Source organism: Heteronotia binoei, chromosome 1 (assembly GCF_032191835.1).
Source record: "Heteronotia binoei isolate CCM8104 ecotype False Entrance Well chromosome 1, APGP_CSIRO_Hbin_v1, whole genome shotgun sequence".
In the NCBI taxonomy this organism is placed as follows: Eukaryota; Metazoa; Chordata; class Lepidosauria; order Squamata; family Gekkonidae; genus Heteronotia; species Heteronotia binoei.
The window spans coordinates 73,612,676-73,626,951 of NC_083223.1; the positions used below are offsets into that span (position 1 = coordinate 73,612,676).

The 14,276-nt window shown below is 49.1% G+C and overlaps 1 protein-coding gene across 2 annotated transcripts in view; it reads left to right on the forward strand.

The window, feature by feature from the left end:
- DDX43 (DEAD-box helicase 43) overlaps positions 1–14,276 on the forward strand; it is a 48,562-nt gene that overhangs the window by 24,051 nt on the left and 10,235 nt on the right. Inside the window, exon 12 of one of the 2 annotated variants that reach the window (XM_060235992.1) lies at positions 8,212–8,339. In XM_060235992.1, coding sequence (XP_060091975.1) covers positions 8,212–8,339 — 128 coding nt within the window. The remainder of the gene's footprint in view (positions 1–8,211; positions 8,340–14,276) is intronic. The other variant, XM_060236002.1, reaches the window with a different exon arrangement.

The following is a 14,276-nucleotide window of genomic DNA, read 5'->3' on the forward strand; positions in this document are numbered from 1 at the left end:
CTTATCAGCTGCCTTTGTGGCAGACAGCTCACTGGACACCATGCAATTGGCGGCCAGAGCCATGGCATGCGGGGTAGCAGCCAGACGCAATATTTGGTTGCGTAATTGGGAAGTAGACAACTGCAGCCCAGGCCAGGGTGGCAGCGGTGCCTTTTAAAGGAACATTGTTGTTTGGAGAGGGCTTAGATAGATACCTAGTAGAGAACAAGGATAAAAAGAAGGTTTTACCTTCCAAAGGCAAGGAGACGAAACAGAGAAAGCCCTTTCCGTCCTTCCGAGGTTCAAAGAAACCAGCCAGGCCAGGCTCCTTTCGTCCATTCAGAGGAAAGTGGCAGCAGAAGGGGCGTGATTCTAAGCCCTACTATTCTGGGAAGTCAGACCAGGGTCCCAAAAACCCCTCCAAGAAAGGAGGATCCTAGTGACTATGCCCCTCCCCAACTGTCAAGCAAAATAGGGGGTCGTTTATCCCTTTTCTCAGATGTCTGGCACCAGTCGATCCAGGACAAGTGGGTTCTAGAAGTAGTGGAACAGGGTTACGCCTTGGAATTCCACTCTCTTCCACCCAACCATTTTCGTTGGGTTCCCCGAAAAAAAGAGCTATCCGCTCACAGAGCTATGTTGTCGGCCATTCACCACCTGGTGGATATAGGGGCGGTAGAGACTGTCCCGGTAACACAACAGGGGGTGGGGGGTTATTCTGTAATTTTCTTGGTCCCGAAAAAGAACGGGGAATTCAGAACCATCCTGGATCTGAAATGGCTCAACAAGTTCATTCTGACAAAGCATTTCAAAATGGAAACTCTTCGCTCAGTGCTTCTAGCCATTCAGCCTCAGGATTTTCTGGCTTCCTTGGATCTATCAGAGGCCTACTTGCATGTTCCCATTCGGGAGTCGCACAGAAAGTTTCTTCGTTTCTCTTACGGGGGGAAACACTTCCAATACCGAGCCTTGCCGTTCGGCCTGAAGTCTTCGCCCCGGGTATTCACCAAGGTTCTGGTGACCCTGGTGGCGGAGCTAAGGCTGCAGGGCGTGGCTATCTTTCCTTATCTGGACGACATCTTGGTGAAGGCAGGGTCTTACCAGCAATGCCTGGAGGGCATGCAACAGACAGTGGTTCATGCTACGCTCTCACGGGTTTGTGGTAAACCTAGAGAAAAGCAATCTTCTTCCCTCCCAGAGATTAATACATCTGGGAGTGGAGATAGATACAACCTTGGACAGAGTCTTCCTGACTACAGAGAGACGGGAAAAATTTTACCTTTTGTTGCATCGGGTTCTGCAGCACCGCAGGGTGTCGGTTATGGTGTTAGCACAGTTATTGGGGATGATGGTATCCTTTCAGGAGTTACTGCCTTGGGCCAGATTCCATACCCGTCCCCTACAGTTCTTCCTCCGTCCATTCCAGGAGTTGATAGGGAACAAGATTCCCAAGCTGGTGACATTAGCGGAGGAGTTGATTCTCCAACTACAGTGGTGGGTGAGCCCGGACCTCTTTATTCCAGGTCATCCACTCAGCGAGCCACAGAGGGTTTGCATGACCACGGACGCCAGTCTATGGGGTTGGGGGGCTCATTCACAGGACCAGATGGTCCAGGGTCAATGGGAGCCCCACGAGATGAAGCGCAGTATCAATTTTCTAGAACTCAGAGCGATTCGGCTGGGATTGCAACGGTTGCAGACGGTTCTGAAGGGCTGCCATGTGTTGGTGAAAACGGACAATTCAACTGCCAAGGCCTACGTGAATCGGCAGGGGGGAACCAGGGTGAAATCCCTTCATGCCGAAGCGAAGGTACTCTTCGAGTGGGCCGAAGTCAATCTTCTGTCGATCAAAGCGGTGCATGTTCCAGGGAAGGACAATCTATTAGCGGATTGGCTCAGCAGACACTGGCTGGACCAAACGGAATGGATGTTACACAGGGACATATTCCGTCTTATAGTGGACAGGTACGGCCCAGTGACCGTGGACTTGTTTGCCACAGCGGAAAATTGTCAAGTGGACAGGTTTTTTACCAAAAGCAGAGACATAAGAGCGGAAGGCACCGATGCCCTCAGTGCCGCTTGGCCGGCGGGTCTATTGTATGCATTCCCCCCCCTTCCTCTGTTACCCAGGGTGATTCAGAGGGTGATAGTTCTAAGGGCAGAAATGGTGTTGGTGGCTCCATTTTGGCCAAGGCGGTCATGGTTCCAGGAGCTGCTGAGGTTATTGATTCAACCTCCCTGGCGACTGCCGAGGAGGGAAGACCTTCTATCCCAGGGCAACATGTTTCATCCTCAACCAGATATGTTGCAGTTGACAGTTTGGAGGTTGAGCGGTTGCACCTCAGGGAGTTAGGATATGATACTAGAGTGGTGGACACTATGCTGGCGTCCCGCAAAGGTTCCACCAATAGGATCTATAATACCACCTGGAAGGTTTTTTCTGCATGGTCTATCCAGAGAGGGTGGGATCCTATGAAGGTAAAAATTAAAGATATCCTTGGTTTCCTACAGGAAGGGGCGGACAAGGGGCTTTCCACCAGCACGCTTAGACGCCAGGTAGCGGCCACTTCATCCATTCAAGGGGTGCGAGGGCGTAAATCTCTGTCAGCACATCCGCATATTAGGCGGTTCTTGAAAGGTACTGCTCTTCTTAAGCCTCCACAGGTGCATAGGTTCCCTTCCTGGAAGTTGAATGTGGTTCTGAATGCCCTGTGCGGACAACCCTTTGAGCCTATGGCTTCTTGTGGGCTTAAGGAGCTGACTCTTAAAACAATTTTTCTGGTGGGTATCACTACGGCACGGAGAGTGTCCGAATTGAGGGCCCTGTCAGTGGACAAGGAGCTTTGTGTTTTTCATAATGAAAAGGTGGTGCTAAGGCCAGACCAATCTTTTATTCCCAAAGTTAATTCAGTTTTTCATAGGTCCCAGGAGTTGGCTCTGCCAAATTTTTGTCCTAACCCCCAGTCCCCCAAGGAACGGGAGTTGCACTGTCTAGATGTGCGAAGGGCACTCAGTTTTTATATTGAGCGCACAAAGGACTGGAGGAAATCTGATGCCTTATTTGTCTCCTTTAGTAAGAAGTCTCAGGGACGACAGGTTTCCACTTCCTCTTTGAGCAGATGGTTACGGGATTGTATTATTATGGCCTACAAGGCACAAGGTCAAACCCCTCCAGATGGGATTACGGCTCATTCTCTGAGGGGTGCTGCAACTTCAGCCGTGTATCGGTCTTTTCCATCCTTAGAGGCTGTTTGTAAGGCAGCGACTTGGAAGTCGGTTCACACTTTTACCAGGCATTATAAGGTTGACAAGTGGGCTTCGGCGGAGGCATCCTTTGGGAGGCGTGTGTTGCAGCATGCACTCTAAATAGGGAAGCCGGTCCCGCCCTGGGATGTTCAGCTTGGTTACGTCCCAGTAGTCGGACCGACCCACTGTCCAGACCACCGGAGAACGGAAGATTGGTATCACTTACCGTGAAGCTTCCTTCTCGGTGGACTGGCAGTGGGTCGGTCCGGCCCGCCCGTTAAGGTTGAGCGGCTTCCTGGGTTTTGGATGTGGTTTCTGGAGCACTTGTACTTCCCTGTGGGGATGATTGTGCCTTTGTTTTCTGGACAATGACTGTTTTTTCAATCTGCCATTCGGTGTGGTTTGTTGAGCTGTAATAAATTAATATTCTCATTTATTTGTCTCCGTACGTGAATGGGGAGGTGGTGAAATTTTATTGTTAGGGGGATGCGGCTTTGATACAACTGGCGCGCTCAGGGTGGTATAGGCCACTCCCCCTCCGGATCGATTGGAGCACCCAACCCTGTGACAAGGAGGAGGAGCCTATACCCAGTAGTCGGACCGACCCACTGCCAGTCCACCGAGAAGGAAGCTTCACGGTAAGTGATACTAATCTTCCGTTCTGAAATAAAAAAGTCACCAAATCTTAAAAAGTTTTCCAATTAAAGTTCACCACCCAGTCCAATAGCTTAGAACATGCTTTTTCAAATAAGACTAATTTCGCTTTCCTCCTAGCTTCCTAGGCAGAGATATTGATTTTTAACAAATTTAACAGTTTTTCTCCCTTTTAAAATGGCAATCGTTGTTTCTCTGTGGTTAAATTCAGTTCCTAGATAGGTCCTTCTTGATCTTAGTCTTAATTCCTTCCTGGTTCAAATGTCACAGCTTTTGTAATCCTTACAGACTTGTTTGATTGGTCAGTCCCTTTTACTTCCTGGTGCAGGTTGCTCCGTTTTCGCGTCTAGTCTCGCAGCCTTTGAGATTTGTGGGAAAGTATGGAGATAGTCTTCTTCATCATCCACGAGCCACAAGAATTCAAAACAACTTTTCCTTTTCTCCGGTTTCTTTTGAGGCTATTGAACTAACAACGTCCAGTTTTAGCAGGCTGAATTTTCTTTCAATTATGCCTTAATTCAGTTCAGTCTGTTTATAAATTCCAGTTTGTAGGAGTGAAAACACAGCAAGAAGCGATCTACATCCCACGTCATCAACCGCAAACCACAGACAGTCATAACAGATTCCTTTTACTTTCAAGTTCTGCTAAAGCCTTTTTACTTTCAAAGTTCAAACCTGACAGGTAATTATCTTTATTCAATTACGCTTCAACTGTTTATAATCCACACAACATTTAGATAAAGTTCAAGGACTCTTGGAGTAGAAATAAGCAGACCAAAGTACCTTAAACAGATATTCTCTCGTCACTCCGGCTGTCTGTTATCTGTTATCTAGTCATAAGTCACTTCTTAAGTGTCTGGATTCCGACAGGCTTGAGTCAAATTAATGACTTTTAATCCTCTGCAGACAATGGCAGATGTACCCCTCTGTAGCCAGATCTCAAGATCTGAAGAGGGCAGTTCCCCACCTTCCCCAAACCGAAATCAACAGCAAAAGGTGCTTGACGTCGTCTTGGATTAGCCTTTAACTAAGACTAATGGGCATAGACCCCCCCAGAGGGGTCCTTTATACCCTGAACAGAGGAAAAAAATCCCCCTTACTAGGGAGCTGCAGCACTGTCCAAAACCCAAACAGGAAGTCCAGGATCTCGGAGTCCTAATGGGTGTCAATCAACCCATGCCAGGTGATCCCAAATATTCCCTTCTTTTTTATCTGCTGATACTGTATCCTGAAGACAGACTGCAAGACCATGCTGCCTATAACCAAGTGCACCATTGGACATGCATGGTCATCAAGTGGCATTCGGCCAACGGAAGATTCAGTATCATTGTCTCCACCATAAAGGAGGAACAGGGTCATTCAGTCCCTGGCAATTGCTAAGCTCTTCAACATCTGTTCCATGTGCCTCCCTGTGGAGAGGTGACAGACCCTGGTCCAAGAAGCTGGTGAACAGGCAGTCAGAGGAGGCAGTGGCAAAGCATCATGTCAGGGGCCACATTGAATGCAAGTAAATGCAGGAACATATATGGCAGATGAACTACCCTGGCACCCAAACTGCTGTTCATGTCACCGTTCTGCTAGCCTTGGATATGAATGATCATTCAGCCACTGGATTGCCAGGTCCCCTTGCATGTATGCCATCATAGAAGCCCCCATTCCACTCTGGCCCCACCCAACTGAGCCCAAGGGCATTCCATTTTGGGACAGGAAACAACATTCTAGCAGCATTTTGTTTTGTCCCTGCAATTTGAGTACGCTGCAGTGCCTCACAATGAGCCCTTGGGACATGTCTGGCATCCTAGGTCCCTAGTATACTCATAATACAAAGAAGCAACTCCTATTGCCCTTCTGGCCCATTCTTGTCCTTCACACTGACACAACTCTCCACAGCTGGGGTGTCAGCAAGGGGAGTCAAGATCCTGTCATTTGGTTGGAACTCCTTACATTAGGATGCATAGCACTAACAATTTGCATAGCACTAACAGAGCCAGTTTGGTGTAGTGGTTAAGTGTGCGGACTCTTATCTGGGAGAACCGGGTTTGATTCCCCACTCCTCCACTTGCACCTGCTGGAATGGCCTTGGGTCAGCCATAGCTCTGGCAGAGGTTGTCCTTGAAAGGGCAGCTGCTGGGAGAGCCCTCTCCAGCCCCACCCACCTCACAGGGTGTCTGTTGTGGGGGAGGAAGGTAAAGGAGATTGTGAGCCGCTCTGAGACTCTTCAGAGTGGAGGGCGGGATATAAATCCAATATCTTCTTCTTCATCTTCTAGCAGAAGCTACCATTGGCCAGATCCCAGAACACTGGAGACTAAGAATATCGATTGCTTCTGACTCCCAGGGTGCTGAATAGCACCATGGGCTTTGTCTCCAGGTTTTTTGGGGGATATGTATTGTATTTTTCTCACCACTAATCCCCATGGATGAGCTTTGGAGGGGAGAGTGAACCATACTGCCATTCTATTTGTGGCAGAGCTAGAACATTACTGTCTATTAAATAACACCCAGTTTCCAAAATAGGTGTGACTTCTCCCCCCCCCACTCCCATTTCTCATTATAGGAGGGAGGGGTATGTGGTCAGATCATCCTTCCCAGGAACAGGGGTGGGAGTCCTCCCCACTTCCCTACCACCCTCCTGTGCAGTTGGGATTATTAAGGGAGTGGTTCTGTTATTATGTGTGATGATCCAACCTCCTGATCAGAACTACGTACATCAAATCCTCATGTGGAAGTTCATTGCAGTAGAGTTTTGATAACAAAATAAAAGTGTTTTGACTAGGCACTTTTGACCTTGGTGGTTGCGTGACCTAGCCACTCACAGTGACACTATCTTAAGCATTGTGAGTTGAAGCAGGAAAATGCATACATCAATACACGACATTCATTTTCATGACCCGCAACCAACTTTGCTTTCTTTGCAGACTCTTTGTTCTAATCCTATTAGTCATTAGCAGCCCAGAACCTTTTGCAGATTGCATGGAAATGGGTCAGGGACCCCAGATCTTGAGAGGGCTGCTTTTTGGACTCCTCTCCTGTCAGCCTTTGAGTAGCTAGGGAGCTGCCAAACCAGGCCACACACATCAAAGGGGGGCGGGGGGGAGCTGGTAAATTTGAAACTGACTGAAACATTCATTTGCGAACACCAGACTGTGTGTCATCCTCTGGTTGGGAACCTCAGGGTAATGGCACCCTATGTATGGGGGTCTGCTTACTTCAGTAGCCTATAGGGACTTCTTTTGCTTGAAGTGGTGTGCTGGGCAGCAACTTGAAAATCAGTGCACACCTGTACTCAGCACTACTGTATTGATAGGGAGGCTTTAGCAGATGCCTCCTACAGGAGGAGAGTCTTCCAATAGACTCTAGCAGAATAAGTAAAGGGCTCTCTCTGTAGTTTATTGCTTTTGTTCATCTCATGAGTTGTGACTGCCCCACCCTTGACCACTGGAGAATGGAAGGTTTGGTCATGTACCATGAAGTTCCCTTCTCAGTAGTAGTAGAATGGGACAGTCAGTCCCTCCCTGCTATCAGATTCCCAGTGGGAGAACCTTGGGAGATGGCATTTCACCATCTCTCCTGTTCTTTACCGTTCATTACACTTTTTCTATTTTCAGTTTAATTTTTGACTTTTGGAGTTTGTAAATTAATACGTTTTAGTAGCACAGCTTCTGGACCAATCTGAGGATTGTGGGAGAAGCCCCTCCCACTAGGAGTCAGTAAAAGATTAACTGTCCTGCCTGCCTTCAGGGGGAACTTCAATCCAGGAATCATGACTGTCCCACTGAGAAAGGAACTTCATGGTAAGTGAACAAACATTCCTGTTTCATTTGTAGCTTCAGACAGTAACTGAACACCTTGATTTGGACCTTTATATGTATTACACAATATATAGATATATACATACAGATATTTGAATCTGTAACTCTTTTTTGTTTTGATGGTGTTATAAGCACAGTCCAGTTTAAGTGCTGTAAACATCAGTAAAGCATGATTTATGAAACTTTAACTCTGGGAGTGGACCTGCTCTCCGTTATAACTCAATCTAAAGACACCAGCATGTATCCAACCATCCATGGACCATCCTCTCCCACTGAGCTCTCGCTACAAAAATCTTGTTCTTGCACAGCAGCAGACTCTTAGGAACAGGATAGGGGCAAACTCTGGGTCTGCAGAGTGAGAACACCACAAATTACCACCCCCTTTTCCAAAATTTGAAATGTTCTGTGGAGGACTTGTTAGATTGAATACATGCTGCTAATAACTCACTATTATGTAGTTATGATGTGAATCTTTGAAGATATTTGTGAAATAAAAGATCTTACTAAACTTGATCTTGCAGGCAGTAAATACAGTGGAGCAGAAGGTGGTTGTTATTCCAGAAGAAGAAAAAAGAGCTTTCACACGTTATTTCATTGATACTATGAAGTCTAAAGACAAGGTCATCATTTTTGTGGGAAAGAAACTTACGTATGTAGCTGAAATCTAACAACAATACTTGGCTTAATATTTGTTAATTACCATTAAATAACATACTGAATCATTGTAGTACTGATAAATTGAGACTTGCTTAACTTTTAAGCCATGTTTAAAATTAGTGTACAAAACGCATTCAAAGACATGCAGTAGAACATGTCTAAAGCCAGCTGGCTTCAAACTGTGGTCCTAACCTTTTTTTTTTACTTCACTTCAGCCTGTCTCTTCCCCTTTGCTTTTCCTCTTTCCTCTCCTTATAGTAGTAGTTTGGGAGTCACTCTCATTCTAATTGCTCCCTCCTCCCTACTGCAGCATGCAGCCATGAAGGAGTTTTCCTCACTGTAACTAGCAAAGAGACTTCATACCTGGGCTAAGGGTACCAAAGGTTGAACCAGATGCTCAGAGCGGTGCAAGTGAGCTGCACTTACTCTGAAGTAAATGCCTTACTACAGATAGGATCCTATCTTGCTTTCCATTAGATGTTCAAGGGATAACCCACAGATGTTTATACTGGATGGAAAAGTTTGTTGCCAAGCATGTCAAGTAAATGGGTCCAGAAATTATAGCATTACAGAACTTCTACTAATTTAGCAGAGGCTATTTGTACGCAGAAATCAAGCTCTTGTTCATGTTATTGATACAAAGTATCAGGGAACAGACAAAACATGGCCCTTCGTAGTCTTTTCCATGCTGGGTAAGGAAACAGTGGATCTTCTTCGTGGTCTCTGTGCTTCACACTCATGGGATAGAGTGCCTGTGCCGATCCCTGAATCAGTACCTAAAAAGCCCGGAATTTTTTCGCGCTCAGCACCAGCGGGCATGCGCAGGTGTCCCAGTACACATGCTCACCGGCACCAGTGCGAGGATCCCGCCAGTTTCTTTCTGACCGCTGCGCTGAGAGGATCTCCTTTCGTGTCCCCGGTCGGTAAAGAAATCTTAGGATTGTCTTTCTTGTTGTATATAGCCTGTTTGTTGTTTTCTTAGTGTAGTTAGTTGTTAGATAGTTAGTGTTGTTTAAAAAAAAATGTTGGACTTTGCCCTTTGGGGCCCAGTTTTTCCCCCGTTTTCCCCCTCAGAGTTTTTACTGTGTGGGTTTTTCCTTGGTGTCTATGGAAAGGCATTGTGGTTTTTTTAAGAGGTGCCGTTCCTGTGGAAAGAAAATTGCCCCTCCTGACGGCCACTCCCTCTGTCTCCTTTGTTTGGGTGAGGGACATCATGTTGATTCTTGCTCGCACTGCCTGAGTTTTTCTAAACAAACACGCAAGAATTGAACGGCGAGGCTTTCGGCCGCGTTGGCGGAATTGGCACTTTGTCCTCAAAAGATGGCATCTGGCCCGTCAGTACCGATGGGAGAGGCCGCGGCCCCAACGGTCACATCAGCCGCTACATCGCCAATCAGGACCGAGATGCTGGTCGAGCGTGGGCATTCCACAAAATGACCATCTGAAGGGTCAGTGGACACCCCAGCTAAGAAGCGTCGGGATGACTCGGGGACCCGATCATCTGCACCGAAGAAGGTGAAATCCAAGGAGAAGCGGAAGAAGAGATCGTCCCGCACTCCTTCCCCTTCTCAGGACGCTTCGACATCGATGTAAGCCACTCCACCTAGGAAGATCTTGGCGTCCCCGCATCGTAGCCCTTCGGCGTCAAGAGGCGGTGCTTCACAGCAGTTGCGTCTATTGGCATCGGAGCAAGAGATCGACCTTACTCAGCATTCCCACTCTTCCAGGTCGAGGCGTTGGAGTGAGAGCGACTCTGTCTCGGAGGTAAGAGGTGTTGGTACCGATGGAACTGTCGGCACCGCTGGATCAGGCGAAGGGTCGGAGAGAGCTGGAACCAACTACCATAGCTCGCTGCTTCAGCGCCAGTGGCCTTCTCCCTATGCCTACCCATACCAGCCGTACCAATGGTACCCCCCTCGTGATTTTGCAGATTGGGACCAGCAATCCGAGGCATCTCATATGTCGAGGCTTTCTCAGCACTCTAGGTGGCGTCCCTCAGCATCGATGCCCATTCCGCCTGAAAGACGCGGCGTGGTAGTGGAGGACATTATCAATCTTGTCAAACTCTTACAGAGTCGAAAATGGGGCATGGCGCAACAGCTGCAGCAGATGCTGGGGCTGATGGCGGCAACTACAAGCGTGCTGCTGTTTGCGAAGTTGAGGATGAGAGGCCTACAACTATGGTTTCTTCGTCAGTTTCAACCATTAAGGGACTCACCTCAGAAGAGGTTTGTAATTCCACCTGTGACACTTCGAACGCTGCGGTGGTGGAAATCAAAGGACAACATTTGTCAGGGAGCTCCCTTCCACCTACCTGCAACAACAGTGACGATCACAACAGATGCATCTTTGTGGGGTTGGGGGGCTCACATGGACTCTCTGTGGGGGGGAGGGGGGCCTTGGCCTTCTCAATTGACTCACTGTCATAAAAATTACCTGGAACTGCTGGCAGTTTACTTTGCTCTTCGGTCTTTTCGCCTTATGGTGGCGGGGAAGGCTGTTGCTCTGCTAACAGACAATACTACTGCCCTGTGTTACATCAACAGGGACAGTCTCTCGACGGCTCTGTGCGCTGGCACTGGAACTGTGGTCGGAGTACCTGGAGCACGACATCTTTGTGAAGGCTGCGCACCTCCCAGGGGTGCTCAATCTGCAAGCAGACTCACTCAGCTGGGGTGCAGCTTCCCCGCATGAGTGGGAGATACAGTGGCGCTTCCTTCAACCCGTGTTTCAGCTCTGGGGTTACCCTCAGGTGGATGTGTTTGCCACAGCCAGAAACCGGAAGTGTCTTCTGTTTTATTCCAGAGGGGGCACGGATCTAGAGTCGTTGGGAGACGGTCTGCTGTTCCCATGGGAAGGTCGGTTCCTATATGTGTTCCTACCTCTGCCACTGCTGACAAGAGTGGTCAACAAGATCGCAAGAGAGAGACCATGCTGCATCCTGGTGACTCTGTGGTGGCCTCGGAAGAACTGGTCCCTGATGTTACTCCAACTGGCGAGGGGGGTCTTCTACCAGTTTCCGGAGGAACCAGACCTTCTGTCAGCTCAGGACGGTCATGTATTCCATCACAACGTGCCTCACCTGAAGCTGACAGCGTGGTTCATCAACCCTGTGAGTTCTCCAGCAGAGTCCAACATGTTTTCCTGAACAGCAGGAAAGCTTCCTATGATAGGAAGTGGCGGGAGTTTCTTCGGTTTTTAGTTAATCCTACAGTTTCACCTCAAAGGGTGGGACTATCGGTGATTTTTGAATTTTTGTTATCTCTGGTGGATGCTGGCCTTGTTTTTTCTTCCATTAAAGTTTATTTGGCAGCAATATCTGCGTTCCATGAGCAAGTTGAGGGGCATTCAGTTTTTGCACACCCTCATTCTAAAAGATTTTTGAAGGGTTTGCTTAGGCTTCATCCTCCATCGAGATCACCCCCACAGTTGTGGGATTTGACTTTAGTGTTGGACAGGCTGACTCGGCATCCTTTTGAGCCAATGGCCACATGTTCGTTACAGCTTCTATCTTGGAAGGCTGCTTTTTTGGTAGCCATCACATCTGCACGCCGTGCAGGGGAGCTCACGGCTATGCGTTGTGACTACCCATATCTAGTTTTTCGGGAGTCTGGAGTGTCGTTAGCTCCTGATATTTCTTTTCTCCCCAAGGTGGTTTCTCAGTTTCACCTTAACTTAGAAGTTTGGTTGCCCACGTTTTATCCTACATCTTCCTCGGATGAGGAACATAGGTGGCATGCTCTAGATGTTAAGCGTGCCTTATTGTTTTATTTGAGTCGCTCCAAGAATTTTCATAAGGACCAGCATCTTTTTGTTTCTTATGCTGCTCCTAAGTCGGGTTCCAGAATCTTGTCTCAGCGGCTTTCAAAATGGCTCACAGACTATTAAACTGTGTTATTTGCTGGCAAAGAAGCCATTGCCTGGGCCCATTCGTGGACACTCTACAAGAGCGATGGCAACGTCGACGGCGTTCCTGAAAGGCGTTTCCCCGACGGACGTTTGCAAGGCTGCCACTTGGTCCTCTCCGCATGCTTTCATGAAGCACTACACCCTGGATGTGGATGCTCAGCACAGGACTCGTCTGGGAGCTGCGGTGCTGCAAGCTGTTTCTTCTGGTTGACCGTCTTCCCGCCTCCAGGTATGTCTTGCTTGCTAATCTCCCATGAGTGTGAAGCACAGAGACCACGAAGAAGATAGACAGGTTGTTTACCTCTAACTGTAGATCTTCGAGTGGTCATCTGTGCATTCACACTACCCGCCCTCCTTCCCCACTGCTGACGGTCTCTCTCCAGTAGGGGCTTCCAGCCATCAGGAAGGAACTGGCAGGATCCTCGCGCTGGCAAGCATGCGTACTGGGACGCCTGCGCATGCTCGCTGGTGCCAAGCACGAAAAAATCCCGGGCTTTTTAGATACCGATTCAGGGATCGGTGCAGGTGCTCTATCCCATGAGTGTGAATGCACAGATGATCACTCGAAGATCTACAGTTACAGGTAAGCAACCTGTCTTTTGCAGATCTTCTTCGTGGTCTCTGTGCATCACACTGATGGGATTCAGGCGCCTGCGCCGACCACGATCGGTAACTTCAAAAGCTGCGGATTTCCGCGCCCCCGGCCCGGTGCGCATGCGCACCGCCCCCCCTGCGCATGCTCACCGAGCCCGGAGCGGACATCCCGCCAGTTCTCTTCTGACCGCCGCCTGGATCAGTTGATCTTCACGCTACGGTCGGTGCTTTTGTCCTTATATATATTAGGATTGTGGATTTCCAATTTCTTGTTTTATCTTTCTTATTTTAGTTTATTGTGTTGGACTTGAAGAAAAAGGGGGCGATTTTCTTCGGGATTTTCCCGCTTCTTTTCCACCCTCCCATCCCCCTCATCCTTCCCGCCACGCATGGAAAGGCGCTGGGGATTTTTTCGGAGGTGTGTGAGGTGTGGCAGCAAGATAGCCCCGCCAGACGGACATTCCCTCTGCCTACTCTGCCTGGGAGAGTCCCACATCCCCGACTCCTGTTCGCATTGCTCGAAATTCTCGAAGCAAACAAAGAAAAATCGCGCAGCCCGTCTAGCCGCTGCACTAATGGAAAGAGCGCTTTCGCCAAAGAAGATGTCGACCACATCGACATCAGAGTCGGTCGATGCCGACAGGGCCCTTACCGACGCCGATCGCCCCAACAACAGAGCGGGCTCGGCACCGAAGTCGGACTCCTCTACGCCTGCGAAACGGCCTAGAGAGGAGAAGGTAGCCCACACCGAGGCGAAGAAGAAGAAAAAGGCAGACAAGCCCAAACTCAGTGGGCACTCTGCGGCCTCCGTCCCGACATCGCCAGCGCGACTGGCAACAGGTTCAGTTCCGCCTCTGAAACTATTTGCCTCCCCGAGACGGCGACTCAGCCCACCGACACTCTCCTCCATGTCGACGCAAATAGCGATTTCGTCGGACTCCGACCGCGACATCGAGCTTGCGCAACGCTCGGGAACGGAACAGAGCCCGATCGAAGATTGTCGCCCGCGAACTCCATCCCCTCAACCCAGGGGAGACGATCGCACCACTCCATTACGGGGTCGATCGCGCAGCCCACGCAGATCTACTACCCCACGCCATCGCTCCCGAAGCACACGTCGGGACCGATCCCACAGTCGCTCCAGAAGCCCCAGACGTCGGCACCGATCGAGAGATTCGGCCGAAGCCAGATCATCGGTCACTCGCTCACCGAGGTCGAAGCCTAAAGGAAGCTCACCGCTACCGAAGCCACCACCCCCGATACCGTGGGACCAGAGGCAGTGGCAGTACTTGTATGGTTCTTATCCGATGCCGTCAGTTTTCCCTTGGCTGCCCCCCAGACAATTGGAGTGGGACCAACAATCTGAAGCGTCGGTGAGATCAAGGACATCGTACCATACACCAAGGCATACACCATCGGCGTCGCT